This window comes from Fusarium flagelliforme (genome assembly GCF_020744385.1).
Source record: "Fusarium flagelliforme strain FIESC 12 MPI-CAGE-AA-0113 chromosome Unknown B0J16scaffold_1, whole genome shotgun sequence".
Taxonomy (NCBI): Eukaryota; Fungi; Ascomycota; class Sordariomycetes; order Hypocreales; family Nectriaceae; genus Fusarium; species Fusarium flagelliforme.
This window is the reverse complement of record NW_025763503.1, coordinates 5748941-5774034: the sequence shown is the minus strand read 5'-3', so window position 1 is coordinate 5774034 and position 25094 is coordinate 5748941. Positions and strand designations below refer to the sequence as shown.

General features: G+C 48.9%; 8 protein-coding genes across 8 annotated transcripts; 4 read left to right on the top strand and 4 right to left on the bottom strand.

Annotated features, from left to right (window-relative positions):
* Nucleotides 1-500: 500 nt before the first annotated feature.
* Nucleotides 501-2752, bottom strand: B0J16DRAFT_314461 (uncharacterized protein; the record flags this gene model as incomplete). Its single annotated transcript, XM_046125188.1, has 2 exons — nt 501-2580; nt 2718-2752. The coding sequence occupies 2 exons, from the start codon at nt 2750-2752 to the stop codon at nt 501-503; spliced, it is 2115 nt and encodes a 704-aa protein (XP_045989786.1).
* A 3190-nt stretch (nt 2753-5942) lies between these two features.
* On the top strand, nt 5943-7170 carry B0J16DRAFT_352856 (peptidase C13 family-domain-containing protein; the record flags this gene model as incomplete). Its single annotated transcript, XM_046129274.1, has 2 exons — nt 5943-6475; nt 6528-7170. The coding sequence occupies 2 exons, from the start codon at nt 5943-5945 to the stop codon at nt 7168-7170; spliced, it is 1176 nt and encodes a 391-aa protein (XP_045989785.1).
* A 329-nt stretch (nt 7171-7499) lies between these two features.
* B0J16DRAFT_367279 (transcription factor IIIC subunit delta N-term-domain-containing protein) lies at nt 7500-10079 on the top strand. Its single transcript, XM_046130120.1, has 6 exons — nt 7500-7625; nt 7766-8557; nt 8604-8861; nt 8911-9088; nt 9138-9797; nt 9854-10079. The coding sequence occupies exons 1-6, from the start codon at nt 7611-7613 to the stop codon at nt 10039-10041; spliced, it is 2091 nt and encodes a 696-aa protein (XP_045989784.1). The 5' UTR covers nt 7500-7610; the 3' UTR covers nt 10042-10079.
* Nucleotides 10080-10604: 525 nt separating this feature from the next.
* On the bottom strand, nt 10605-13466 carry B0J16DRAFT_35260 (uncharacterized protein). The gene is made up of 3 exons (XM_046129265.1): nt 13128-13466; nt 11455-13046; nt 10605-11399 (listed from the first exon to the last, which is right to left on the bottom strand). The coding sequence occupies exons 1-3, from the start codon at nt 13249-13251 to the stop codon at nt 10890-10892; spliced, it is 2226 nt and encodes a 741-aa protein (XP_045989783.1). The 5' UTR covers nt 13252-13466; the 3' UTR covers nt 10605-10889.
* A 1905-nt stretch (nt 13467-15371) lies between these two features.
* On the top strand, nt 15372-15863 carry B0J16DRAFT_35213 (uncharacterized protein). The gene has a single exon (XM_046129248.1). The coding sequence runs from the start codon at nt 15498-15500 to the stop codon at nt 15744-15746; it is 249 nt and encodes an 82-aa protein (XP_045989782.1). The 5' UTR covers nt 15372-15497; the 3' UTR covers nt 15747-15863.
* Nucleotides 15864-16901: 1038 nt separating this feature from the next.
* Nucleotides 16902-18252, bottom strand: B0J16DRAFT_258508 (AFG1-like ATPase-domain-containing protein; the record flags this gene model as incomplete). Its single annotated transcript, XM_046123189.1, has 2 exons — nt 16902-17757; nt 17807-18252. Coding segments are annotated over 2 exons (1302 nt in total), but the record flags the coding sequence as incomplete, so codon positions are not given.
* Nucleotides 18253-19324: 1072 nt separating this feature from the next.
* B0J16DRAFT_314456 (uncharacterized protein) lies at nt 19325-19977 on the bottom strand (the record flags this gene model as incomplete). The annotated part of the gene is made up of 2 exons (XM_046125187.1): nt 19325-19666; nt 19720-19977. The coding sequence occupies 2 exons, from the start codon at nt 19975-19977 to the stop codon at nt 19325-19327; spliced, it is 600 nt and encodes a 199-aa protein (XP_045989780.1).
* Nucleotides 19978-22259: 2282 nt separating this feature from the next.
* On the top strand, nt 22260-23335 carry B0J16DRAFT_35197 (uncharacterized protein). The gene has a single exon (XM_046129243.1). The coding sequence runs from the start codon at nt 22459-22461 to the stop codon at nt 23173-23175; it is 717 nt and encodes a 238-aa protein (XP_045989779.1). The 5' UTR covers nt 22260-22458; the 3' UTR covers nt 23176-23335.
* Nucleotides 23336-25094: the final 1759 nt, after the last annotated feature.

The window sequence follows — 25094 nt, the reverse complement described above, 5'->3', positions numbered from 1 at the left end:
AGACTCATGCAACCACTTTCTTTCTTATGAACATGGATTTAAGCAATCTTCAGCCTTTAGAGACGCTCTATAATACAGAAAGTTGGTATCGTATTGTACCGACCTAGGACCAGACTGTCTTGTCTCCATATGCGCCAAAATCAATAAATGCAAAACAATCCGAAGTAACTCATTATTGAAACACATTGTGGCCGTATAAATCCATCCCTTCCCTAGGTATCAATCCCAATGCCGATGGGCTGGGTATGTCGTTGGCATCGCTGGCCTCCCTTATTCATGCGAATGGTGTCCCGCCTTTTCGCCGGTGCTATGAGTAAAAAGACAGACCTGTCTGTCGCCAAGTAGAAACAATAATGAACGGCCAAGAGGCGCAGTACGCTAAAACATTGTGTGCTGAGAGAAGAGAGTGTCTTGGCCTGGTCTTTGAGAAATGGGAACCATGTCATCACCCCATCAAAGGAACATGGAGTAGAATAGTGCAGAAAATTGGGCGCATCCGATTAAGCACGCTCGGTAGTCGTCCAGCGTCGTTTAGAGAGACTCACATCGCGGTACCGCTCTGCCTCACCAGGAGGTCGAGGAAGGCCCCAAAGACCACCCAGGCCGTCTCCTAGCTGTGCGATCTGGAGCTCCTCAACTGGCTTGTCGAGGTCATGCAAACCATCCGTCATTATTCGGATCGGACCTGACAGTATAGGACCCCGAGGGGTCGCCTTCGGGGTGGTTTCCCCACTAGAAGGAAAAGAGAATGAGCTCAGTGAAGTGAATGCCGCTGGTGGCAGGGTCATAGTCAACGAATTTGTCGATTTGAGCTCGAAACGAGAAGGCAGGGACGATTGGATGGGTAAGCTTGAGGCGACCTCTAGAGCCGAAGTCCGAGGTTCATCTTTCTTGTTCTCAACATTGATGTCGAAGCGGCCAAAGTTGGGTAGGACGTCGTCGAAATCTTCTTTGTCGGAAGTGTCGTCACTACCATCGTCCATGAGCCTGAGGGACGAGGAACGAGGGGTCCATAGGCCAAATGAAGGTGTGCTGGCGCCTGGCGAGTTGCTTCTCGGGGAATGATTCTTCGCTGTCGCTGCCGCCGTTTCTGTTGCCACCGCTGTGCTGAGCTTTGGTCCACGGTTTAGAGGCCGTTGAGAGCCTGATGTTCGGCGTATCGATGACCCAAAAGCTGCACTAGCCGAAGCACTGCGACTACCCCCAGGAATGATGGGATCAGAATAGATAAATGAGCCAATAAGCGGACCAGGGCCCTCGGTATCACTGATGCTGGGCTTGCGACCGCGAATAGTGGTAGGAAAGGAATCAGCCGCGTTTGATCTAGCTGATACTGGAGTTGAGGTGGTTGAACGTAAATGGTCGGTACTCGCGGACATTCGGATATCGTACATCTGATGGGGCGAGACGTGAGGCTCGTCTGGTGTTGCATTGGCTGATGCAGCCAGGAGAGCATTGTAATCAGCATCTTCTTTCCGTTCTGCCATGGTGATGGATGCAATCCCGACATCCATAAGCACAGGCTGATGGGTAATGGCACCGATTAGAGCATTGCAGCCAGCGCCATGAGACACCAGAATAACGACGGTCTCCACGTCTTCATCCTCGGAGACGGTCGAGTTGTTATCAGTACCCTCCTGTGAGGCTCCAGCAGCTTGCGTGACCATCTCGTCCGGCGCGTCAGTTGTAGCATACCAGTCCACCATCTTCTTTAGACCTCGACGAAACCTCTTGTGCATGTCTGTCCACTCTTCGCCGAGCTGGCCACCATCTCCAAAATCCAGCGGAGCTCTCATCGAATCCCATTGGTAATCCACTACGACGCACTCGTCACGGGCATGGGCCACAAATCCATCTGGAATCTTTCCGGAGCTCGAAATAGCGTAGTTAGGCTTTGGTACTGTGTATCCCTTCTTCATCAATTGGCTGGCTAGCTGGCCTGTCAAAGCTGCTGCCATGGCCGGGCCCGACGAGCCCTCCGCCGCAGATCCTGATCTCATGGGTCCGAGAGACGGGCTGGCGGCTGGCGAACCATTCCAAAGAGAAGCCGTAGAGCCTCTATGAGGCATGGGGGCGGGTGCGGGAGCAGGCGTGGATGTCAATGTGCTATAGTCTTCACGCCTTAGTAATTCAGCCTTTGCGCTTCCTAGCATGAGAGCGGCGCCAGGAGGCGGAGTGATTTGTTCGAAGTATTCGGGGGATAGCCATTCTCCAAGGAATGAGTCGAGACGTAATATCGTAGATCGAAAATGCTTTGGCGGGCCAGTGGCAGAAACAAAGATGTCGTTCGGACGGTAGGGCGACTCGTGGGGAGTCTGGGCAAGCCCAGAACTAATTCCGATTGATGTTTGGGCGCATCGTAGAAAGGGCGAACTATGAATAACAACTTTAAATCGACGCCGCCTCTTTGTGTCTTTGGAGTTCGACTCGTAATCGGTTTTGGCTTGTTCAAGAATGCTGGAAATTTGATTACCAACGGCTCTGGCCTGGAGCCAGCCGCCGTAGGTTAGAGGAGGATCATAGGGAGTAGGAGATGAAAGATGCCATTTCTTGTCCGCAGCGTCAAGACGGTTGCCGTGCCTATACTGAAAGTTAGCTGAGTCCCTTCAGAAATATCATGCTCCTGCTCGTAGACGCCGCGCTAAGTGCGCGATGCAATTGCGACGATGCATCATGACGACAGGGGTCTAAGAATGGTACAGTAGCTGGATACGTACCTGACGACAAAGATATAGGCCGGCGTACGGCCCATGATGAAGGCGTCAACAGGATCAAAAAGAGTAAAATTTGGGTAGTGCTTAAGACAGCAAGCAGAGGTATTGAGCAAGAGAAGAACCAAGCAGGCAGAAGGTATGTGAAGAGAGGAGTGAGGTTGGTCTGCTGAACCGAATAAGAGAGGCCAGGGGGGTATGGATGGTCAAATACCCTGGGCCTGGACCTGGCGCGGGTTGCACAGTTAGTAAAGTTATTTGGAGCTTGTGCAAGTGCAGGGCGCCCACTATAAAGCCGACGGACGGGGTAGGCAGGGCAAGGCAAGGCAAGGCAAGGCAAGGCAGGCAGTGGAGGCCAAGATTTGACCTTGAACCTGAAAGAGAAATATCCGCCGAATGGAGTGTCATACCGTAATAGAAAAGTGTCCTATTTCTTGGGTGTTGACCTTTTGATATCTCAAATATGAGACAACTCGGTACCTCCTAGAGAGTACAAGTTTAGGTACTTCAGTTCAGTGCAGCAGGTGACCAGGGAGGTTGGTCCCGTCCCCTAGGCAGTCACCGGCAGGTATACCGTTGACCTGAGGTGAGTGAGCACACCGTGTGTCACCCCGGATAAGATGAGATTGGATATTAACAAAGAAATCAAGTTACTTCAAACTGTAGTGTATCGATCCTGTTTGGTGGTGATAAAGATAAAGATAAAGTGGGAGAAGAATAAGAAAACAAAACAAAACAAAGAAGAGGAGAGACGACCTAGGTATGGATGAATGAATGATGTCTACTTTTAGCAACCTGACTGATCCTCTAACAATTTAAATATCCATCGAAACACAACACAACGCAACGCACGCACACCCACAGGGACCATCCATCCATACCCAGAGAGAGGGGGTAAATCATTCTATGGGCTGCCTCCAGTGCGTACAGTACAGTATTGTTCTCAGACTCAGCGGGGTATCATGAATAGACATTCCTCTACTAAACGTTACTGGTCGGTAGTCAAGAAATAAAAACAAGAAACTTAAACAAAACTTGCACGGCATTCAAAAGCGGTTCCAGGGTCAGATTTGGAGACGCGCCGTCAAAGTGGACTGTCACCATGCGCTAAATGGTATCGATCAGCATCGTTGAAGAGTATTGGAATTGGATCGTGAGACATTTGCCAAGCCAATACTGTATATAGCCATTTGTGGTCAGTCAAAGGATCATACTGACAATCTAGTCTATAGCTGAAAGCGAAGCGAGGTTCAATATCGGGGATTGGGGGTTAGATCTTGGGGGTTAGACTCTCATGATACATCATCCTATCCTGATTCCATCTCAACCCCAGGTTTTCCCTGTTGCCCTCATCTCTTATAACATGTCATGTTTGAGGTATTTCGAGCTGATGTTTCGGACGTGCACGTTTTGGCCCTCGACCTCGCAGCTTCAAATAAAGTGCCCCCGTGCTTCTCTGCAGGATACTATTGCTTGGTTGACCTCGGCCACTGGGTACAGTACAGTACAACTAGATGGAATCGCATACAGTACATGATCCCTGGCCCTGGCCCTGTCAATGTCAGTGCATGGGTTAAGGTAGCGGCTATAAACTGCCAGTGGATCAAACTACGCCATCCATTCAAAAACGCGACTCGAGTCGCTTTCAAGGTCCCCAAATTATTATTTTCTTTCATGTGATTGTAGTTTTCTATGTACCTTTTCCGTCTCCGGTCCCGGCCCTTGGTTGTTTTTTCTTCAGTCCACCTGACGATGCATGACTGATGGAGATTTATGGAGTCGTGAATCCTAGGCATAGTAGCTTGTAGTACAATGGCTTTGTCTGGGCTCATGGTTTTTCAGTTGGTTACTAGACCAGTTACTTTGCCGTTGCTGCGAACGGCTTGATTTGGCTTTCCAGAATCCCATCCATCCAATATCCATCACATCGTCATGGTGGAGTCTTTGCAGGGTCCTCTTTTCTCTTTTCCGTCCTTCTTTTTCTTCCAGTCTTTTTTTGTTCCTTCTTCCATGCAGCTCCGCTATAGTCTATACGCTACTGTAAGTCACTTACTAATTACAGATTCACATTGCCGTTATCTCTTATCCCGAGAGGGAAAAATTCCGATTCCCATTATGGCCCTCGGAGAGGCGCAAGACAAAGAGGGGGTTATGGGGCTTTTGGCCGGGGAATCCGTGTAACATCAGTCAGTCACTGTCCGAATATTCAGCCTAAGATGAAGAGGCTTGAATATTGAAGACTTTGCTCGGCGACATGTGGCCTCCATTTCCTACTGCCACCCATATTTGGCATGTAAGCCAGGACATATCAAAATAATTCTCGATTTGCGCACCATCATTGTCATCATTTAGGTATAACGAAGTCTCCTTCTTAGGGGTCAGAACAGTAAAACTAACCTTAGATGAAGGGTCTGTCAGCTTACAGAGGCCGACACGTTCTAAAAATCACCGTGACACCAAGAACTATTGGATGTGGTCGAACAATGGCTTCCCAGAAGTCATGTAAGACCACTGCTATGCATGCCACGTTAGGCCGTTGACGCTCGTATGTACAATCGTACAAACAGTAGATGACATGTGACCGTATTTATTCTCAAAATGTCCTTGCACAACATCCATGAGCCTACTATGTCTAGTATCGGAGCATATCACACTGTTGGTCGAACCATTTCGAAGCCCTCATCAAACAATGCATGGCACCAACAAAACTCAAACCCCAACTATTTGATTACCCCGGTCTAGAATAGGAGAGATCTCTCATCTTAGGGAACAACTCACCCCAAAGTTCTTTTTCTTCAACTACCTAGGTAGGTACCTACCTCTGTCACAAAGTGAAGTATTGCCAGGTGACTAGATTGGGAAATTGTTAGTGTCTCCAGTCAGTACAAGCGCCAGGGGTGATGGTCGCTTCGGGCGCTAGACGCCGAAAACTCCGGGGTCCAGATCCGGTAAGACCCCGATTAGTGACAAACCGTAAGGTGTTCCCTCCATTTGCTTGGTGACGTTGATCCAAAAAGGGATACCATTAAACGGATGGAATTCATGGTCCATCATCGTCGCTCTATAGATTTGTAAGCCTGAGGGAGCATCTCTCAGCAACTTCAACTTCGCCCAACTGCTAGCGGCCAGCTCTATCTGGCCTCTAATCTTCGCTCATTACCTCTTCGATTACGCTCCCTTGTCAACCATTTCCTTTCAGCATATCGCATCGCATCGCATCGTATCCCCGCCATGAAGCTCTCCGACTTTCGATTCCACGCCCTCGTGGCAGCGGCCCTGTTCGTAACAACCGCTTTCGCCGAACATACTAGCAACTGGGCCGTTCTCGTCTGCACATCGCGATTCTGGTTCAACTACCGCCACCTCGCCAATGTCCTCTCCATGTACCGAACCGTCAAGCGTCTCGGTATTCCCGACTCCCAGATCATCCTCATGCTCCCCGACGACATGGCCTGCAACCCCCGTAATGCCTTCCCCGGAACCGTCTACAGCAATTCCGACCGCGCCGTTGATCTCTATGGCGACAACATCGAGGTCGACTACCGTGGCTATGAGGTCACTGTCGAGAACTTTATTCGTCTCCTGACAGACCGCGTTGGCGCCGAGATGCCTCGAAGCAAGCGCCTCCTTACTGATGATCGAAGCAACATTCTGGTGTACATGACTGGTCATGGTGGAAACGAGTTTCTCAAGTTCCAGGACGCTGAGGAGATTGGCGCATTCGATCTTGCCAACGCCTTCGAGGAGATGTGGGAGAAGAAGAGGCGAGTGATAGCCTCATTACCACCAGTGACACAGTACTAACATTTCATTCAGATACCATGAAATCCTCTTCATGATCGACACTTGCCAGGCGAACACTATGTACAGCAGGCTCTACTCCCCCAACATTATCGCTACAGGTTCTTCTAAGCTCGACCAATCGTCCTACTCTCACCATGCCGACAACGACGTTGGAGTCGCTGTCATTGATCGATACACATACTACAACTTGGAATTCCTCGAGAACAACGTCAAAGATCTTAACAGTCAGAAGACAGTCGGCGAACTGTTTGACAGCTACGATTACAGCAAGATCCACTCCCATGCCGGTGTGCGCTACGATCTATTCCCCGGTGGTGAAGAGAACGCCCGCAGCCGCCTGATCACAGACTTCTTCGGCAACATCCAAAACGTCGAGGTTGACCGTAGCGGAAACCTGACTCTTGAAGAGGACCTCCTAGCCCTCAGCAAGAAGACTGCTTTGTTGAGACAAAAAGAGGCAGAGGCTACCAAGGAAACAGTCGAGGACAAGGTGTCTGCACAAGCACCTGCCAGTGCCCCGACTGAGTCTGCCAGGAAGATTCAAAAACCTAAGGCTTTGACGGATGACAACTGGTGGACCAAGAAGGTTGTTGGCGCGACAGCGCTGGCAGGCTGTGGACTTCTCTGGGCATTGGGGTCCGTTTTGGAGGGTTAAATACTATATTCGAATGAGCATTGTTATGATTATAAACTTACGGCATAAGAAACCGGGAGAATGGCGTCTTTAAAAGGATTGATGTATTTACGCTTCTGTACTAATAACATAACTTGGATGACCTGAGAAGTTGATCTTCAATACAATTCCTTTCAATAAACACTTTAAAAAACGTCTGATAATATGTGAGGATTTGTGGTTCAAGGCGCGTTAGCGGCTCTTTCCATGTTCGATTTATGAAGTTATATTTTGCCTTAGTCAGCAGCTTTTTGGTGTTGAACATTTCGCACGAACCTTTACATAGGTAGAATCTCAGTTTTGCGCCGCCGCGACCTGGCAAAGATACCACTGATTCACTTGTTTTAAATCAACTTGCTAGGACTCAGCTCCTCTTTCGATCGTTTGTTGCCTTTCCAGTAAAAAACTCGTCATTTACAAACATGGATAAATCGAAGGTGAGATCACAACAACAACAATACATTACATGATGCTGCTCGACTGGGAGTCAAGACCCAACACTAAAAACAACGATGAGAAAACTTGCTCTTGATCACTGAATAATTGGGAAGGTCATATGCTGACTCATAATATCTAGACACGACCTCTAAAAACTATTCATCTCAAGTCGCGTCCACTTACAACACATGCTCTAGCATGGTCTTGCGATGCCGAGCTTGCAGTTTCAACAGATGACACCATCTACATATTTCTACCAGAGTATCCAAGAAGTGGAGGTCCAGACGACGCAGCGGAAGATGAAGAATTGCAAAGCCAGTATACGCTCTCCTACCGCGCCTCAGGCTTGATTCGCCCAGATCCGACAATCAACGCCCAGCTCTGTGCATTTTCGGGCATCAGAGTGGCAGGGCCACCAGCTAATGACGAGAACTGGTTCCCCGGCGTAGGAAGTGGCCTTGTCACAGGCTCAGGTGCTCCCATCTGCCAGATTGTAAGGTTAGAATGGTCGCCGCATGGGCTTGGATGCAATCTTCGGCCCATTCTGACAGCACTTTCTACAAGTGGATGCATCTACGCCATTGGTGAACATATAGACCGACAATCTGCCATGGTTGCGGGTATGCGAGCCAGAAGTTTCAAAGCGTGGAAGACACTTTGGGGTCTTGGGGCCCAACTTCCATTACCAGACACTACTCAGGAGGACGGTTACCGAAATATGAATGAGCGTATCCAGTCGTTCTCGTGGGCTAGAGAGTTCCGTGAAGGAAGGTGCTTATTGGCTTACTGCAATGACATGGAAGAAGTTGCTATAATGGCGGTTCAACACTTCTCACGGCCAAAAGAGAGCGACCCCGATAGTGAAGAGGCCCTCTGGGATATTCGAGAAGTCCATCGATTCGATGGTAGAGGTCGACATACCAAGGAAGATGTGAGCTATCCCGGACTTGACTGGCAGTGTTTCTAATCAGGAATAGGCTGTGGATATAACAGATCCAGATTACGTTCCACATGGAAGCGCCTTCTCTCTGAAATGGAGTCCTTGGTCCAACAGTATGGGTAGACGGACAGCTATACTGGCGTATCTAGCCAAGAACCACGTTGGATTCCGGAGGGTTACCATCCTCGGGAATTGGGAAAGGGGTGAATCCCCACACATCGAGGTCGACAACGTAGACACGGCAGCTATTTGCATGTTTCTTTCCACAGATGCATACGTCGAATGGCAGGATCAGGTATGAGGCTCCTAATACTGGAAAAAGTATGTTATTGACTTTACTATGGATTGTCTACGATGACAATATTCCTACAGCTCGAGGCGTCGTCGCCACGCCCTTCGATGTGAAGCCATTCCAAGTTTCCCTAGTTGACGCCGAGCAGCCAACTGATTCTCATTATACTTGGGAGTGCTCAACAACATATCCTAAAGAAGGCGAGATGATTTCATCAAACCCGATCACCGGTAGGAACTCTGTTGAGTATAACCGTAGCAGTAGTTAACAACATCCTAGGGCTTATGGTCCACGACCAAAGTGATGTAAAGCCAGGACCTGTTCCCCATTACTCTATAGTCAGGTTGTCAGCGACTGCTCGCAATCAAGACTGGTTCCAAACGAACCTCTCCACCGAAGAGGCCGCAGTCCCTAAATGGGCGGCAAGAATCAGAAGGCAGACAACACGATTGGTGCCTAGAGCAGCTGCCCTAGAGGGCATAGACTCTGATTCAGAAGATTCAGAAGATGATCTAATGGAAGAGGATACATCACAATTGCAAGTTCCAGAGGCGAGGTACCGTATTTGGGGTCTGGCGCATTCACCTGGTGGTGGAACAACGGCAGTCCTTGTGTCACGCTACAATACTCTTCATCCAGAGAGGAGGGCTCTCTGCAAGTTGATGTTCTCCAGAAGGGATGAAGAACGCGATGAGGCAGCGGGTACAGTTAGTTCAGTAAGACAACTGACAACTGAAGGGCAGGTCTGGGAGTGGATGTATGGGAATGGTCCTGAAGTGCTCGGAACTACTCCCACGAGTAAGATTGCGCCCGAGCTACACAACACACCACTTAGGGAGCAGTTCAAAGATACCGCAGCACAACAACGCTGTGTCTTTTGCGATGCGGCGCTACATTTGGAAGAGGATGAGGCCAAATGCGATAATGGGCATTTGTTTGGTGAGTCCGATGTCTCCGATACTTTACTATATTATTATACTGACTATCAGGAACAGCTCGCTGTGCCTCGACTGGACTTGCTATCATGGCTCCAGATATATCTAGAATTTGCGCTGTGTGTGAGCTTCGATGTCTTAAAGTCACGGAGTTGAGTCGCATTGCTGTAGAGAACTTTGGGCCAGGAACGAGGATTGAATCTTCTGGTGAAACTTGCGGAGGGTGCGGAGGAAAGTTTGTAGCCTAAACAAATAGTGCAGATTCAAGTAGTGTCCCTACAATGAGCACATCTGTATATCGCTCCATCTCACCTTGAATGAGCATACTCCTACTGAGGACATATGTTCAGCCTGGGCACAGCTTGTAGATCTACGCTCAACTTATGCTTTTACAGTGCCTTGGTTTCACTATCAACCACCCCACTTGCGCTTAAGGAGAGTGTTAATATTTATTCGTCAATATAGCATCTCTTTCACGATGGTTAACGTTTCACACGGCCTCTCAAGAGAACCTAGAATCAGGTAAAATCATCAAGGAATAATTTCATTTCCTATCTTTCATCTGACATCTTCAAATCTTGGCTTCTGGCGGTAGCAACCCTTCCAGCAAGCTATATTTTCATCTCCATCCAACGACCTGGAACCGGCCGCAGGAGGAAGGAATGATATGCGAAAAAGGCAAACGCAAACATGGATACACATTAGCGACTAGCGCAACTCCTCCCATATGGGTGAAGATTATCTCGTGGCAAGACGCCGCGACCCGCACGCATATATTCTCCGAAACTGAGTGATCGAGGATATCTCATAGTCGCACTGACAGGAGAAGCAGCATGATAGGGTTCATGGGCAGAGCAACGGCCGCCTGAGATATATGAACGTTATATGAACGTGACAGAAAAAAAGGGGCCCAAATGGCCACATAAGGGAAAAGAATTGGTCAAGTGAATGACAAATGGTTTCGAAATAAAGTTAATCATCCAGCAGAAGAGTTAAGAATCGTGAGCAGACCATAATGCTTGGGCCTCTCCATGGTATCGCAGAACGCCGGTCCCTTTTAAACCTGTTTCATACAATCCTATCCACCGTCACAAGCTCAGTAAGCCTGGCCAGGGACAGGCTTTCTGTTGACGGAGCCTGAGCTAGTTGGCCCTTGAGAAGGATTCATTGGGCTGGGTCCAGGAGGATTGTTTCGTCGGTTCACTCCATTAGGGCTTTGCGAACGTCCACCAGCAGGACCGGGCGATTGAGAGCGAGGTCCGGGGCTCATAGGTCGGCCACCAGGTGGTCCATTACGGGGGCCAGGAGACTGTGATCGAGGCCCTGGGCTCATAGAGCGGCCCTGGGGAGGTCCTTGAAAGGGTCCAGGCGACTGGCCACGGGGAGATCCTTGAGGGTGACCAGGGGGTCCTCTAGGAGGTCCCATAGGTGATTGGGGACGCCCGCCATTGGGGCTCATAGGTCCAGGTCCTCGAGGAGGACCGCCCTTGACGGGAGGACCTGGCCGAGGGCCACTTTGGGCGGGACGGGGCTTCACGGGGCGGGTTGACAAGCAGGTTCGGGGCACAACACCCTGTCGAGAACGGTCAAGTCGGATGCAGAGCGCCTGAATGGTAGTTAGTATGAATTAGACAAAGAATTACATTAGTAAATGGACTTACCCAGCCATCGTCGTATTCATGGAGGAGTCGGACAAGATCGCCAGCCTTGAGTTCTAATTCATCATCCATAGTAGGCTTGAAGTCAAGCTGCACGCGGTGGACAGCCGAGTTGGCAGGTCCTCCAGCAGCCGCAATGGCAGCGGCGCCAACTGAAGGGCTCTCTGGAGCACCACTGTTACTGTTCTCTGTACCGGCAGGGCTAGCAGGGACGGCTGCCATGGGGGCGTTGGGAAGTGTCAAATCAAGTTGAGGAGGGCCATCCTTGCGTATCGACGTCTTACGAGCGACTGTAGCAGCTCCAGCTCCAGCAGCGACAGCTGCTCCAGTGGCAACGAGAGGGTCTACGGAAGGTGATTGAGGTGAAACAGGAGCAGTGGCTGCAACGCCAATGGCTGACTTTTCGGACATAGGGCTGGGAGTTGCACGGAGTGCAGAAGCAGTCTCCTCTTGAATGGGCGAAGGAACACGCTCAGCTTGTTGGCCAAAGGGGTTTGCAGGATCGATACTCTGAGCTGTGGATGGGCGCTCCCAGGCACTACCACCGGGTGTTCGTGGTGACAGAGGTCCATTGGCGCTTGGAGGAGAACCAGAGGCAGGGACAGCAAGCGCCAAGGCAGCTCCCTTGCTTGAACGCTTCTGATTTTCGAGGCCGTTCCAGTTAGGTAGGAATTGGGTGACAGGTCGGAGGCTGACACGGGGGGCCTTCGCGTCAGTGCGGACAGACGCGGTATCGGGCTCAAAAGGTTCGGGACTCATAGAACGACGGACTGCTGCAGCAGCAGCCATAGGGGCACCACCACTGCCCGCCATTGGGCCATGGAGCTTCTCATCATCGCTTCCGAGACGTTCCATCTCAGCCTGCTTGCGGCGCTTGGAAAAGACAAAGAAGACCAATAATCCCATAGCAAGAAGTCCACCTAGAACACCAAAAGCGATGCCAGCCTTGGCTCCTGCGCTGGTGCCGCTGGCTTCGGGGACAGAGGTGGAGCTGGGAAGACTTGAGGAGCCAGACATGTCGGCGACCTCACCGATGGTTGCTGAAGCAGAGGCGACCGTGTCGGTTGCCTTGGCGAGGATAGATTCGATGGACTGGCTGTCGACTGGGTCACTGATGGCAGAAGGGATAGATGAGGGATCGCTACTGGTGGTGACTTCGGCGCGAGTTCTGGTCGGCTTGGCTGTCGTGCTCTCCTTTGTGGTTGTCTCTGCGGCCTCGCTGCGCGACTTTGCCTCTTCAGCAGCCTTCTTCTTGGCAGCTTCTTCTTCCTCCTTCTTCTCTTTCTCTTCCTCCTCCTTTTCTTCTTTCTCTTTTTCTTCGGCGGCCTTCTTCTTCTCAGCCTCTTCTTTGGCCTTCTCCTTGGCCTCTTCTGCCTTCTCTTTAGCTTCTTCAGCTTCCTTCTTCTTCTCTTCAGCCTCTTTCTCTTTCTTCTTTTCTTCGGCCTCCTTCTTCTTTTCCTTCTCGTCGTCCTCGTCGTCGTCTTCGTCGTCCTTTGATGAACCTGTGGGTTCTGGCTCACTGCCTACTGTTTTGTATCCACCGATTTCTCCCTCAAATGTTGCCTCAACAGTCTTGAAGACGGTTTTTACTGCTTCTATATGAAGTTAGATCTTCTCTAACGACCAGGCACGCATGTACCAGAACTAATTGTGAGATTGTTAAAAAGTGTACTTACGAGGTTCTCGCTTCTCGACATGGCGCTTCGCGGTGTCAGAAGAGACGTCGATTTCATGAGCAATGTTCCCAAACCCGAAAAGCCCATCGGCTCTCCGGTGCACCTGCAAGTGCCGGAGATGCATGTTTGCTAGAGTTTAAGAGGTGAGGTGAAATTAAGGTCGGTAGGCGAGATCGATATTCGCTAAACGGGCGTGTCGTCCTAACAGGATATATCGTCTTCAACGTGGAAAACTCGCGGGGCTGGTCGCCAAGCCTATTGGAATGAAGGGCGTTGCAACAGAGGGCAGGAACAAAGAATGGGCTTCTTTTTAGGGGTTTCAAGACCGATGTCTTTGTTCGGGCTGCGGCTGCGGCGATGTCTCAGATGAGAACGGCGGTGGGTAGTGCGTCGGTAACGAGGGTGATGTAAAAGCGCAAGTTCAACTGCTAGTTACGGCGTAGAACGTAAAAAGTTGGACTGGCTGCCAAATGAGTGTAATGTGTGCAAATAAAGCAATAATTATTACGATTATGGCTTTGAGCACAAGCTGGCGATTTTGCAAAAACACGCCAATTAAGGGGTGAAACGAATGGACGAACCGAACTTGACACGGGCTGCAGCGTAAGAGTGAAGCGACCGTGGAAAGAAGCAGTTCAGAATCTCAAGAGACTGAAAAGAGCGAAAAAAGAAAGGTGCAGAGGGGAGGCGGAAGTGGATGGATAAAGAGGTGCGAGAAGAAGGGGAACCTGGGATTAGGAGCGGAGCGCAGCTGGGGGGAGGTTGCCGAGCAAGGCAAAGTCCCCGGACTTTCCACTCAGTTGCCTGCTAAAAGTTTGATAGGGCCAACCGAGGCCTGGGCTAACAGCCTAGCAGTATTTGCAGTAATCCTAGCGGCTGCAGAGCTGAACCTGGCAGTGACAGGGCATTGGTCATGTATTTCGAGGTATCTTGCTCTGTTATTGATGAAAGACAGGCCTGTTTGTCTTGTGTTTCAAGTTGAGCCAGCTCTGCAGTACATGGCAGTACATGCTAACATTGACCTCAGTCCTTGATGGAATGAATGCTACCTACATCTTGATAACACGACAGCCTGTGCTCAGTCTCACAGAGCGCAAACTGGCAATGAGCAAAGATACACAAGATTGTCCTTGCACAAAGATACACTACTGCAGACTAGATCAGATTGATCATATTCCAAAATTAACCTGCCACTTATGCAGCCTTCTAAGAGTCATGCTGCTTCGTGTCGTGTCACTTCCATTGTCCAGCCTCTGAGCGTCAACGAGACTGAGTCGAGTCCACCAAGAAATGAGGCAGGGCGTGATTTCCACCCGTTGGTTCCATCGAGTGCTATGCTATGCATAATTAGATGATGATCAGCAGAGGAACTTCGGGCCAAGCTGAGCAATCGAGCAACTCTGTGATTTGTAGGCGAAAAAGGGAAGAAAAACCCGCTCTCAAGGTAGCGAAACCTGATCCTTGCAGCTCCAGTGGGAGCCTTCCGCAGCCTCTGATGAGGTTCGCAGTAGCCAGGGGGTTAGGCGCGTTTACGGGGATTAAGATCAGGGGTGGCTTGGACCACTGACGCCAGCTGTCAGGGACCAAGCAGATTTGATTGGCTGAGCCTGTCCCGCCAAATCTGTCTAGCCAGGAACCGCTGAAGACCTGACCAATCCCCCGACTCGGTGGCTTTTGGTAGCTTTCTCAAGCTCCAATGTCTCCTCTCCTCATTCAGACCCTGGCGCAAATTGCCCGATTTCATTAAAATTATCCCACACACTTTCTCTCTCACCCTTCTCCTATTTATGGATGCATTAATTATCAAATGTCGCAATAATGATGAGCTCCAGAAAACCCGATCGATGATTATCTTCAGCAAGTCTTTCTTATCGCCTTGATTAACTGATGTCTTGGATTCTGGTGAAGTGGACAGATGCCGCTCAGTCAATCATTAGCTGTGCCAGGTTACGGTAGGTAAATCGGGCTGTCGACCCAGTCAGTCTCCAGCGTACTTCCAGTATAACGGGGCAGTGTTTCTCAGTGGCGTAGCGTAACAAACAGTTCCATGTTTTGCTGCTGAGGATCTGGCCTGGCCTGGCCTGGCCTCGCTTTAGCTGCAAGATGAATCCTTTCATATTAGAGCCTGCCACGCCTAACCAAGTCGTAACATAGATGGTCTGAGCCTTTTCAGGCCCCAGCTCTACTCACGGAAGCTTCTCCTCATCTTGGTCTCAGTTCCGAGAATTGACCATATTTATCTGAAAGACAACAAGAAACAAAGAAACAAAATGACTGTTCCTTTGTTAATCGCCCGTACTTTGACCGCTTTCAGGTGCCGCATTGACTTGACTCCATCAGTCGAAACAACAACTGGAGCCGAGTCTGTGCATGCATGGCCCGTCGATCCGCTTGCTTCTTCTCGTCTCCAAGTGTCCACTGGCTTTGACCGTGCCTCTTCGACGCCGAAATAACAGAAGTTTCGTGCGTCAATGCTATGGAATACGGATTGATCAGGTAGGTAAGCAGCCAAGGCTGACTTGCATAACACGATTTCATAAATCTTTCAAGTGCGCAAACATACGATATCAGCAACTAACTAAATTAGTACACCAAGCTTATACAGTAGACGCACGCTAATACTTATGAAGATACATGATCGCGAGGTTCTTCAGAGTCAATTTCCAGCCGGTTACATCGCCCAACGTCACTGTTTCATCCTCGGTCTCTCTTACTTGGTTGACAAACAACGTTCTCGAACCGATATTGATTGCTGCGTGTGGCTTGTTCTTATTCAACGTCTTTACTAGCAGACCCTGTCGTCTTAGCCTCACCCCAGCAATTCTTGACTTGCCACTTTAAGCTTGCATGCGATGCGATTATTCAATTTACGAACCAAGCTCGGGTATCTAAATGCCACGAGACTCATCTCGGTTCTGTTTCGAAATACCTGGTGTTTTCATCACCTGCCCAGCAGCAGGGTATCAGGCGTGTTGCTGTATCCGTACTGCTTCCGTCTGCCGTCAAATATTTGGGTTACAAAGAGTGGCTGGTCTGACACAGTTGATTTTAGAGATGATGATCGTCGTAGTCTTAGACACAGCATTCCTCAACACCTTTCGACTGTCTCAGTTTCAAACTGCGAGATCTACCGGCAGTTCGTCTCAGTAGACACTTCCGGTCGTTTAGACTGCATTCCTTCCTAGTGAACCCATAGTGTTCATCGTCATAAGGTGTTCGAACCCTTCAATAAAAAGCTAACCCTTTAAAGTGCTGTAGAAGAATGGTTTCGGGCGATACATCCATGTGCCCAGCTTTTGCTTCGGCCATGGCAATTTACAATGTTAAATTGCCGTCATCTGGTACTCACTAGTCCAGTCTCGAGTTCAGTGGTTCGATAATTCTTGGGTCATCTTGCCGACAAGGCTAAATGCACATTCGCCTATCACTCAATTACTCAGGGGTGTCTAGAACCTGGTTCATGCCGTTGAATTGCCCGTTTGGATATCTAGCCTCGTTGTTATTCGTGGGCTTTGTGAATATGTCGTATAAGTGAGGACTAGCCAGCCACTGGAAATTGTTTGTAAATCGAGTTCGCCATATGTCTCTATGTATATATGCAAATATGTAACCGCAAATACATTCATGTCTGAATCCAAAATCCCAGTTGCCTAAGCAATCAACACTTGACAGTTCACAGTAAATCATACAAGACCAGGCAAACGCTCGCTATGCCGAGTTAATGCCCTGGGTATAATGCATCGCTTCCCAAACCAAGCTTCCATCTCTTGCTCTTTACATGGAGTCCTCCATCTGTCGACTTCTGGCCTTGGTCCAGTTGTCCTTGTCCGACTTTCCGCCTGAAGCCTCGAGGCCCATGCCTCTCTCTACCCATTCCTTGCTCTCCATGTGTCGTAGTCGGCTGAGAGCTCGAGCAAATGCGAAGGCCTCCTCTGTGCCGGCGAAAAGGTTCGAGTCCTTGAGTTTATCAACGTTGTGCGCCAGATCATGGTTTTCGGCTGCATCCTCGGCGTCGGCACTCTTGACACCTTGCTTCATGAGGCTTTCGGCAATCTCATCACGAGACACAAAGAGCTCTGACAAGGGCTTCTCGGTCGTCAAGACTAGCTTGGCGTTGCCCTCATATACGACGTCAATAAATGTGATGAATCGACGCGCAAGATCTCGCTGCTGATGAGTCATGCCAGGAATATCAGTAACGATGAATGCCTCGTAGGACCGGACAAGCTCAATGAAATCGGCAGCGGACTTGGGCTGTCGAATTAGCTCGTCGAAAGTGAACCACGCTGCCCGTCCGCTAACTCGGGGAACGTAGATTTCGCGACCCCAGACCTTCTGGGTCTCAGGTCGAGGCTCCGGTTGGTCGGGATCGCCGAGGAACCGGAACCATTTCTCAGCGTGCGCTTGGGCATGGCTGTCAAGCGATGTGTGGTACACATCAGATGGTGGTCGGGGGATCTTGCGGTAATCTGTTGGAGAATCTAGGTTGATAACGTGTAGGCGGTCCTTAAGGAGTTTGATGGCAGGAATAAAAGACTCTCGCTGAACGCCGTTCTTATACAGCTCGTCAGGGTGTCTGTTGGAGGTCGTTACGAGAACAACACCGTTCGCCATAAGAGATTCTAGTAGTCTTCAAATTGTCAGATCTGCGCAACTTGAACATAAATGGCCGCACTTACCTTCGCAGAATCATCGCGTCTGCGACATCAGTGCATTGAAACTCATCAAAGCAAAGGACGTTTGCCTGCTGAGCAATGTCGGCTGCGATATAAGGCACACCATCAATATCGTTGCCATGCTCCATCTTGAACTTGTGCAATCGCTTGTGCACATCCTGCATGAAGTTGTTGAAGTGGATGCGATTTTTCGATTTAACAGAAGGAGGCAGAGTATCGTATAAGAGGTCCATCAACATGGTCTTGCCGCAACCAACATCACCGTATAGATAGAGCCCTCTCGGGAGGTTGCTGGGAATGCTTCCTGTAGCAGACTTCTTACCACCTGATCCGAAAAGAGACGAGAATATAGATTTCTTGGTGGGCTTGAGGGATTCTATGGTGGGATGCTCGACAGGCGGGGCGTCATATCGTTCCAGTTCATGATATAGGTTTTGGAAGTTTTGAATAATTCCTTGACTTTGTCAGTGTCTACTAGTACAAATTGATACATGTTCCAGCTGTGCTCACCTCTCTGGTGCTCATCGTTCCTTAATCTCCCCGCTGCCACCCTTCTGTCGTACTCTGGAATTGGACCTCCGCCGTGGACAGGTTCAGCATCGACTACTGTCGCCATTGACCGAGAACGGTTGGGACATGATGTCGACAGGTTTGCGCCTTGAATCGCAAGTTCTGGTCGTATCTTGCGGTAACATGATCCTGTTCTTAAAGCATGTGGCGCTGCGCTCGTGCGGAACGACCTCGCATATCTGCCGCTACCCGCCAACGGCCTAAGAGCTTGAGGCTGGCGGATAATGGTGCTGCACCTCAGTGCGCCGCGCATGTTGATAGCATATATAAATCGCAATTCTCGGGTCCTGAGGATTTCGCGATCGATCGCTGGTTCGTTTCTACAGAAAAGACGTGATTTTGGAGAAGTAAAGCTTGGAGGGGAATTTGTGAGCCCAGTATTGAAATGACGATGGTGGGCCGGGTTTAGAATTGATCTCCGGGATTCGTCTTCCTAGACCCGAGGCAATATTCCCGTCATGCGGGCAGCCGCAGTTTAAGCGAGACTACGCGATGTTGCCGAGGTTTGCTAACATGACGTTGCTTATCAATATGTCAATAAACTGCGAATAAGCCTACCCTGTATGAACATTCCAGAATCTAGGCGCATTTCTTAATGGTCAGCTGCTCATATTCACATGACAAAACAGTTCGTATTTCTGGTGGCCATTCTCGCACTAACTTGCTAATCCATCGGCTTAGAGTCTCGGACTTCAATATACGTACCTGGGATTGGAGTTGACGATAGAGAAGCTCAGCCAATTGTGTCGAGCCGATGGTGAGTAATGCTCATTTTGACAAGATGCAAAGTAACTTGTGAATCAACAACGCTGTATTGGTATAAAGAATCTATGTTTGGGGTCGCGGATATACGATTATCGATCCCTCTAATTACTTTCGCTTTTCCAGAACCAACCCCAGACAATATCATGTAAATCATGTCGCATCCTGACGTTACTAAACTCTCCCAGTCTAAGCCATGACAAAGGCAAGACCAATGGCAGCAACAAGTCCAGCGAAGGGAGCACCGATGGTACCAGCAGCGCTGTCATCGCCGTCCTTGCTGTCCGAGGACTTGCCAGAGTCCTTGTCGTCAGATTTGGCATCGCTAGAGTCAACAAGCTCACCGCCAAAGGCCTTCTTGCCAGGGTTGACACCAGAGCTCAGCTTGGCTGCGCGCTCCTTGTAGTCGGACAGAGTCTGGTTCTTGTCAGGGTTGATGATACCAACCATGCCCTCGGCGCACTCCTTGCCCTGGGAAGAGTAGAAAGGAGTAGGGTCGGTGTCGTTGACAGTGACCTGGAAAACTTTGTCCTAGAGAGTGTGTCAGATGGTGTGTCGAGTCATCATGAGATGCTATAACTTACGGCAGATCCAGAGTCAGTGGGAAGGAAACCAGAGAAGAAACCGCTGCCGAGATCAAGAGGAGAGCAGGGGTAGCGGTAGTCGCCAGCAACAACACTGTGGTTCTTGGGCTCGAAATGGAATTCAATCACATCCCCCTTCTCAGCTTCGACCGTCTCAGGGTCAAACTTGTCGTCACTGGTGGCTGTGATCTTGATGGTCTTGGCCGTTGCAAGGTAAGCCATGGCGGCTGAGGCGAGCAGAGTCTTGAGAGAAGGCATATTGATTAACTGAAGATGCGCAAGGGTACAATTCGCAACGACGTGGTGAATGAATCTGAGTATGTACGAGTTCAAGGCAAAAATATTAATTTGTGAATCACGAATAATCAAATACGAGCTGCGATACGAGCACTGATATATATAAAAAAAAGTCCGACGTCAGGCCAAGCAAGAATCGCCTGTTGCCCGGCAGCCCCTACCCAGGCTCACCAGGCAGTTTTTCTGTGTCACCTCTTACATGGGCCCATTGATGCACAGATCTGATTGCCGTAAAGAGCTGCCAAGAATGGATTCTGACCAAGGAGAAGTGCAGGACTTTCCTTTTGATGGAGGATTCACTGGGTCTGGGCTTGACCGGCTGTTTCTGCCGTTGAGGACCCCTGTTTACTTTGTGTGGCCCAGCAACCAGAGCTGAGTGTAGGGATTTGACATCTAGCCTACCCTAGAGAGTTCTGAAAACCTGGTTTCGTGCAAAGTCGACAGAACAACAACATACATTTTGCTTTTTATTTCGTCTGCTCGTAGCTAGGAGGTTCTGTATCAGAGTAAGGTACGATTGGAAAAGAGACGGAAAAATATTACGTTGTCCCAGGTGATAGTAAAGAAGTGAAAACAAATGGATGGAGACACGGCATTGGGATCAAAAAGACGGTGTCAAATTATCCCTGTTGCTGATCTATGAACATCTTGTGAATATGTTACATGGCTTTGTTGATCGCCCTGACTACCAATGGTAGCAACAAAATGATGATATCTGTAAGATGTGAACTACCTACTTATCTGACAGATATGGAGGTGGACTCTCAGATGACACAGTGACACACTACTGGAGATGGAATCTGCAACAGTCCACGGAAACTACGTACAGTTATTTCCCAACGGCTGCTAGTCGAATAGTCTACAGACTACGCAGTGGTAAGTAGTTTCTACAACAAAATGCAGTCATGATAAAGAAAACAGCCCAAGGCTTTCAGTCTAACCATGGTCAAAAGCCTATTCTTTAGTAAAGGGGACGATGCAGTCATGTCCCGCTGGATCTTGGCGTTACGCGATTCAGTTTTGACTCCCGCCTTTGCCATTTTCTTTTCGTTTATTTGCCGATATAAATCCCGGAGACCGGAAAAGAGCCCCATATTTTCCCTCTTGTGCTTCCGGTTCCGACGCCCGACCCCACGGCCCGACACAGAATAACCTTCTCGGGTGATGCACAGCACAGCCTTCGGAGGCTTCACTAGGCTTTCGCTAGATACTGCTAATTCTGAATGCAGCCAACATTGTCTCCAGCCGAGATGTTTAGCCCATCTCCATGATATATCGGGTGAGTTTTAGTCCGGGTGAGTATACGACAAACCCCCTTACAGCAAGCACCTCGAGACTTGGTGGAGGTAGAAGTAGTTCAGCCACATCAAAATTACCGCTTGATGGAGATGGATCGCTACCTAGTTATGCACTCCGCTGTTATATGCACAGCATGTCATGGGCAGTAGCCGAATTCTTGTGACGCGTGGCATGGTGAATAGCCAGAAAAGGATGTTCACCTACTAATACCTGCTTGCTAGGTTATTAGCTGGTCGATCTATCAGCTTTTGGTGCATACGATCAAGGGTTCATGCAAGTATTTCAGTATTAGGAAAGGACGAACGAGGTTTCCCCTGATATGTCACTCTAATTTCCCCGAGATCTCCACACAATACATATGTATTTCCTGAGCAGCTGAAGCTACCGTACCACAGTGTGATTAACTGCTATAGCTAATCCGTTATAAGAAGTAGGATTCTGGGAACTACCAGACCAATAGATCGGGGATCCGACCGGGCACCGTACCCGTAGCCTTCATTGATTTAGGGGTGTACCTATGTGGTATGTTTCTAGAGCCCACTAAACATGTCTAGGTCAAACGCAACTCATGACCGGCGAAATTACTATTCAAGGATTTCCGAGGAGAAGATCAGATCAAATAGTTGTTAATCGGATCTTTTCCACCATGAATCTTGCTATGTGTATTGTGATATATGATAGAGAAGACATCTCGTACATAGTTGAATGCATCCCGGAGCAAATTGGCCGGGCGTTCAACCGTAAATGTTCTGAGAAATAGATTATATGTCGATGTTTGTTCCAATCTTCGAACAGAAGTGTTTTATTCCACATTGAACAAGAGTCCATGGAATACTGATGATAAACATATGGGCACAGACAACAAACAAGGGACTGTTCGGTGCTGTCCTTTGAACGGAAAGTGTTTTCAACATATCTCATTCTTTCAACGTCAAACACCGGAGTTAGAATAACGTTCTTTGTTCTTTATATAGAGAGTCGAGTAGTAATGATTGCATTTCTCTAAAATTCCAAGTATTGTTCCAATTCAATTTTTGACTTAAATCTCTCGCCAAATTGCAACTTAACTCTGTATTTTGCCAATCAACAGCAGTAACATATCAACTTATACCATTCGATCAAGAATCACTTACAGCATCCACTATGACGACGCACCAGAAGCCACCTCGAATGAGGTACCTGAGAACCCGGGCTAACACTAATTCCAGAACTCAGAGCCAGGAAACGAATGCAACAACATCTCTTGGATCACGGATAAAGTCAAAACTCCTACCACGATTCGCTTCATGGTTTCAGCCTCATCGATGCTACGACCCTGAAGAGTCATTTGTCCCATTTCCCAAGGTTACGTTTCTGATCGATGAGCCAATCGGACTCGAGTGCCAGATATGTCGTCAAGTGAGCTGTCAGATTAAGTCAGATGCAGAGCCGCTCGACGAGACCAATTTCAGTTTAATGCCCTGTGGACACACTGCTTGCTCGCGCTGCCTGAAAAAGTGGTTCAAGACTCAGGACACTTGCCCCTTCTGTCGAGTTGATCTCGTTTACCCTGGATGTGGACATGCAATTCCAACCAGGTCCTTGACCAGAGAAGGACTTCACTTACTCCCGAGGACGTTGCCAGATCAGGGCTGGATCCCGAGTCTCTGCGCACACTGCCTCAAAGAAAAACTGCTGACCCAAGCAGAAAAGAAGTTTCGACAAGCTACGCAAGACTTTCGAGCGGCAAGACTGCGCTTCTCTCAAACACAAGCGATCGATGATGAGCTAATCATGCTTGCAAAGAGAGACGAGTTTGAAACGGTGCTGCGGGATGAAGTTTACTTCAAGCAACTCAGCACGTGGTTGACAAGCTGGTAAAGTTTTGCGGTGTAAAAGCCATGACTCGATCTTGGTCAAGTCGGTAGGTAGGGATAAGAACAACCCATGGGAAAGGTTGAAGTATACGGTACTTGTGGTAAACAACGAATAGTAGCCTGTCATTGATGCGTGAGTCAAGAAAAACAATGATATACAGGGATGCGAGGGCTGAAAATCATAGAAAAAAGGGTCACACCAGCTGCCACATGGTACTGTTCTTAACGTATCATCGGTAAAGCTGTCAATACACAACCACGTCTTGTTGCTCAAGGTACCCCTTGACCGCCTGAATCGTGAATATGACGTGGATGCTACGTTCCTACACACAAAAGGAATCTGGAAAACAAATTCCCGAAGATGTTGGGAGACGGACCGACAATTCAGCTCGGTCGGGATCTGATGGTCCATCTACAGTATTGTGCATGAGTCTGACTCTTGAGTAGGTGTCAGTGTCCACTACCAAGCCGAGACAATTTTCTTGCACCTGACTCGACGGCTTTCTATTGGCTGTTGGTAGCGGACAGTGTTCCGGGTGGATGGTTAGATGGGAGTTGCTTGGCTGAGACAGTACAATAAAGGAAATTGGGTTTGCAGTTGTAACACCCGAGAGACGCATATCGGATGCATCCATTATCAGAGAACTGGAAGCAAAAAGAAAAGAAAAGAGTCAAATGGAGGGTTGAAAACTGCGAACGGATCAGTAACATGGCTTGTAGGTGTAGGGGAGGAAAAAATTGAGCTAAGGGGACGCCGAATGATAGAGTAGAACACCCGGCCTATGAAGGGCCCACTCTCAACGGCAGCTCCGTGACCGGGGCGGACAAGAGCGGGTCTCGGGAATCGGGACAAGTCAGGATCACTCCATTACTATTCATGTAAAATATTACCAAGATATTCTGAACAAAGCTGCGGTTTATGCCTCAAAAAGTTGACATGCTTCGTGTTACACAGATTGCGTACACCAGACGGTTATGTGTCGGATTGGGTTGTGGTTGTTACACAGACCGAGGTCCTCGGCCGATATCTGATAGCCTACGTACATACTTGTTGCAGTCTCAGTTTGCGCTGCAGAGGAGACGGATCATGGATGTGAAGAGGTCCATGTGTCTCATTCTCATTTTTTAGCCCATCAGATGATATGATATGATGCAGTCGCGCAGATCAGATCAGATCCAGGTACTGTACTGTACTGTAATGTACTTGGGCAGTAGGTTGGTAGACGGGACGGAACACAAGTCCGGTGGCCCCCGTTACCATTACCACGGTGCTGGGATTGCACGACCATGGTTGTGGCCTGTTTTGTTTTGACGCATCACATAACTAAGCGGCTTCAAAGGTCCGAAACAAGACAAGAAACACGAGATGTAATTGAAAAAATGTTGAAAAGTTATTTGTATGTAATACTGTAAATGATAGGCTGATTGTTTGATTACCTGTGTTTCGGCTAACTCCAATTAATGTTAGCCGAGTAGTTGAACTTACATAGTGCACTTTTCCCTATTTGAATGTTACACATACTGACATAAAGCTTACAACTATATTGCTCTGCTGTTCTCTGCTATTCAGATCTACCGTAGCAATGGGATCTGCCGTTTTAAAATCAAGGGAGGTCAATCATATGTTGCTCCTTTGTTAGCATGGATGTGTCTGTCAGCACTTGCATCTATCATGTTCTGTTTAATCTTCCAATGTTTCAACGGTCGGCATTTACCGAAGTGGGGTAGCAGGGTCTGGAATTTGAGCCCCTCAGCCACATTCGACGTTGAGTTCCAAACCCTTGGAACAGCCTTTGGTGCTTCCTTCCCTGGCGAAGATCGAGATTTGGGGCCCCGGCTCCTGCCTCCAGCCTCCAGCCTCCAACCACTGAACTCGGGCAGAACCCCTAGGCCCCGGGAAGGGGCTCGCCAGATTTGGGGAAT

What these genes read in the sequence shown, in the direction of transcription:
- B0J16DRAFT_367279 (XM_046130120.1), top strand. An exon ending in ACGTCGAATGGCAGGATCAG is followed by an intron (nt 8,862 to 8,910) that starts GTATGAGGCTCC and finishes ACTTTACTATGG; the next exon opens with ATTGTCTACGATGACAATAT. An exon ending in TTCATCAAACCCGATCACCG is followed by an intron (nt 9,089 to 9,137) that starts GTAGGAACTCTG and finishes ACAACATCCTAG; the next exon opens with GGCTTATGGTCCACGACCAA.
- B0J16DRAFT_35260 (XM_046129265.1), bottom strand. Translation starts at nt 13,251, where the DNA reads ATGCATCTCCGGCACTTGCAGGTGCACCGGAGAGCCGATGGGCTTTTC. An exon ending in TGTCGAGAAGCGAGAACCTC is followed by an intron (nt 13,047 to 13,127) that starts GTAAGTACACTT and finishes AACTTCATATAG; the next exon opens with AAGCAGTAAAAACCGTCTTC. An exon ending in ATGAATACGACGATGGCTGG is followed by an intron (nt 11,400 to 11,454) that starts GTAAGTCCATTT and finishes ACTACCATTCAG; the next exon opens with GCGCTCTGCATCCGACTTGA.
- B0J16DRAFT_35213 (XM_046129248.1), top strand. Translation starts at nt 15,498, where the DNA reads ATGCATGGCCCGTCGATCCGCTTGCTTCTTCTCGTCTCCAAGTGTCCA.
- B0J16DRAFT_35197 (XM_046129243.1), top strand. Translation starts at nt 22,459, where the DNA reads ATGACGACGCACCAGAAGCCACCTCGAATGAGGTACCTGAGAACCCGG.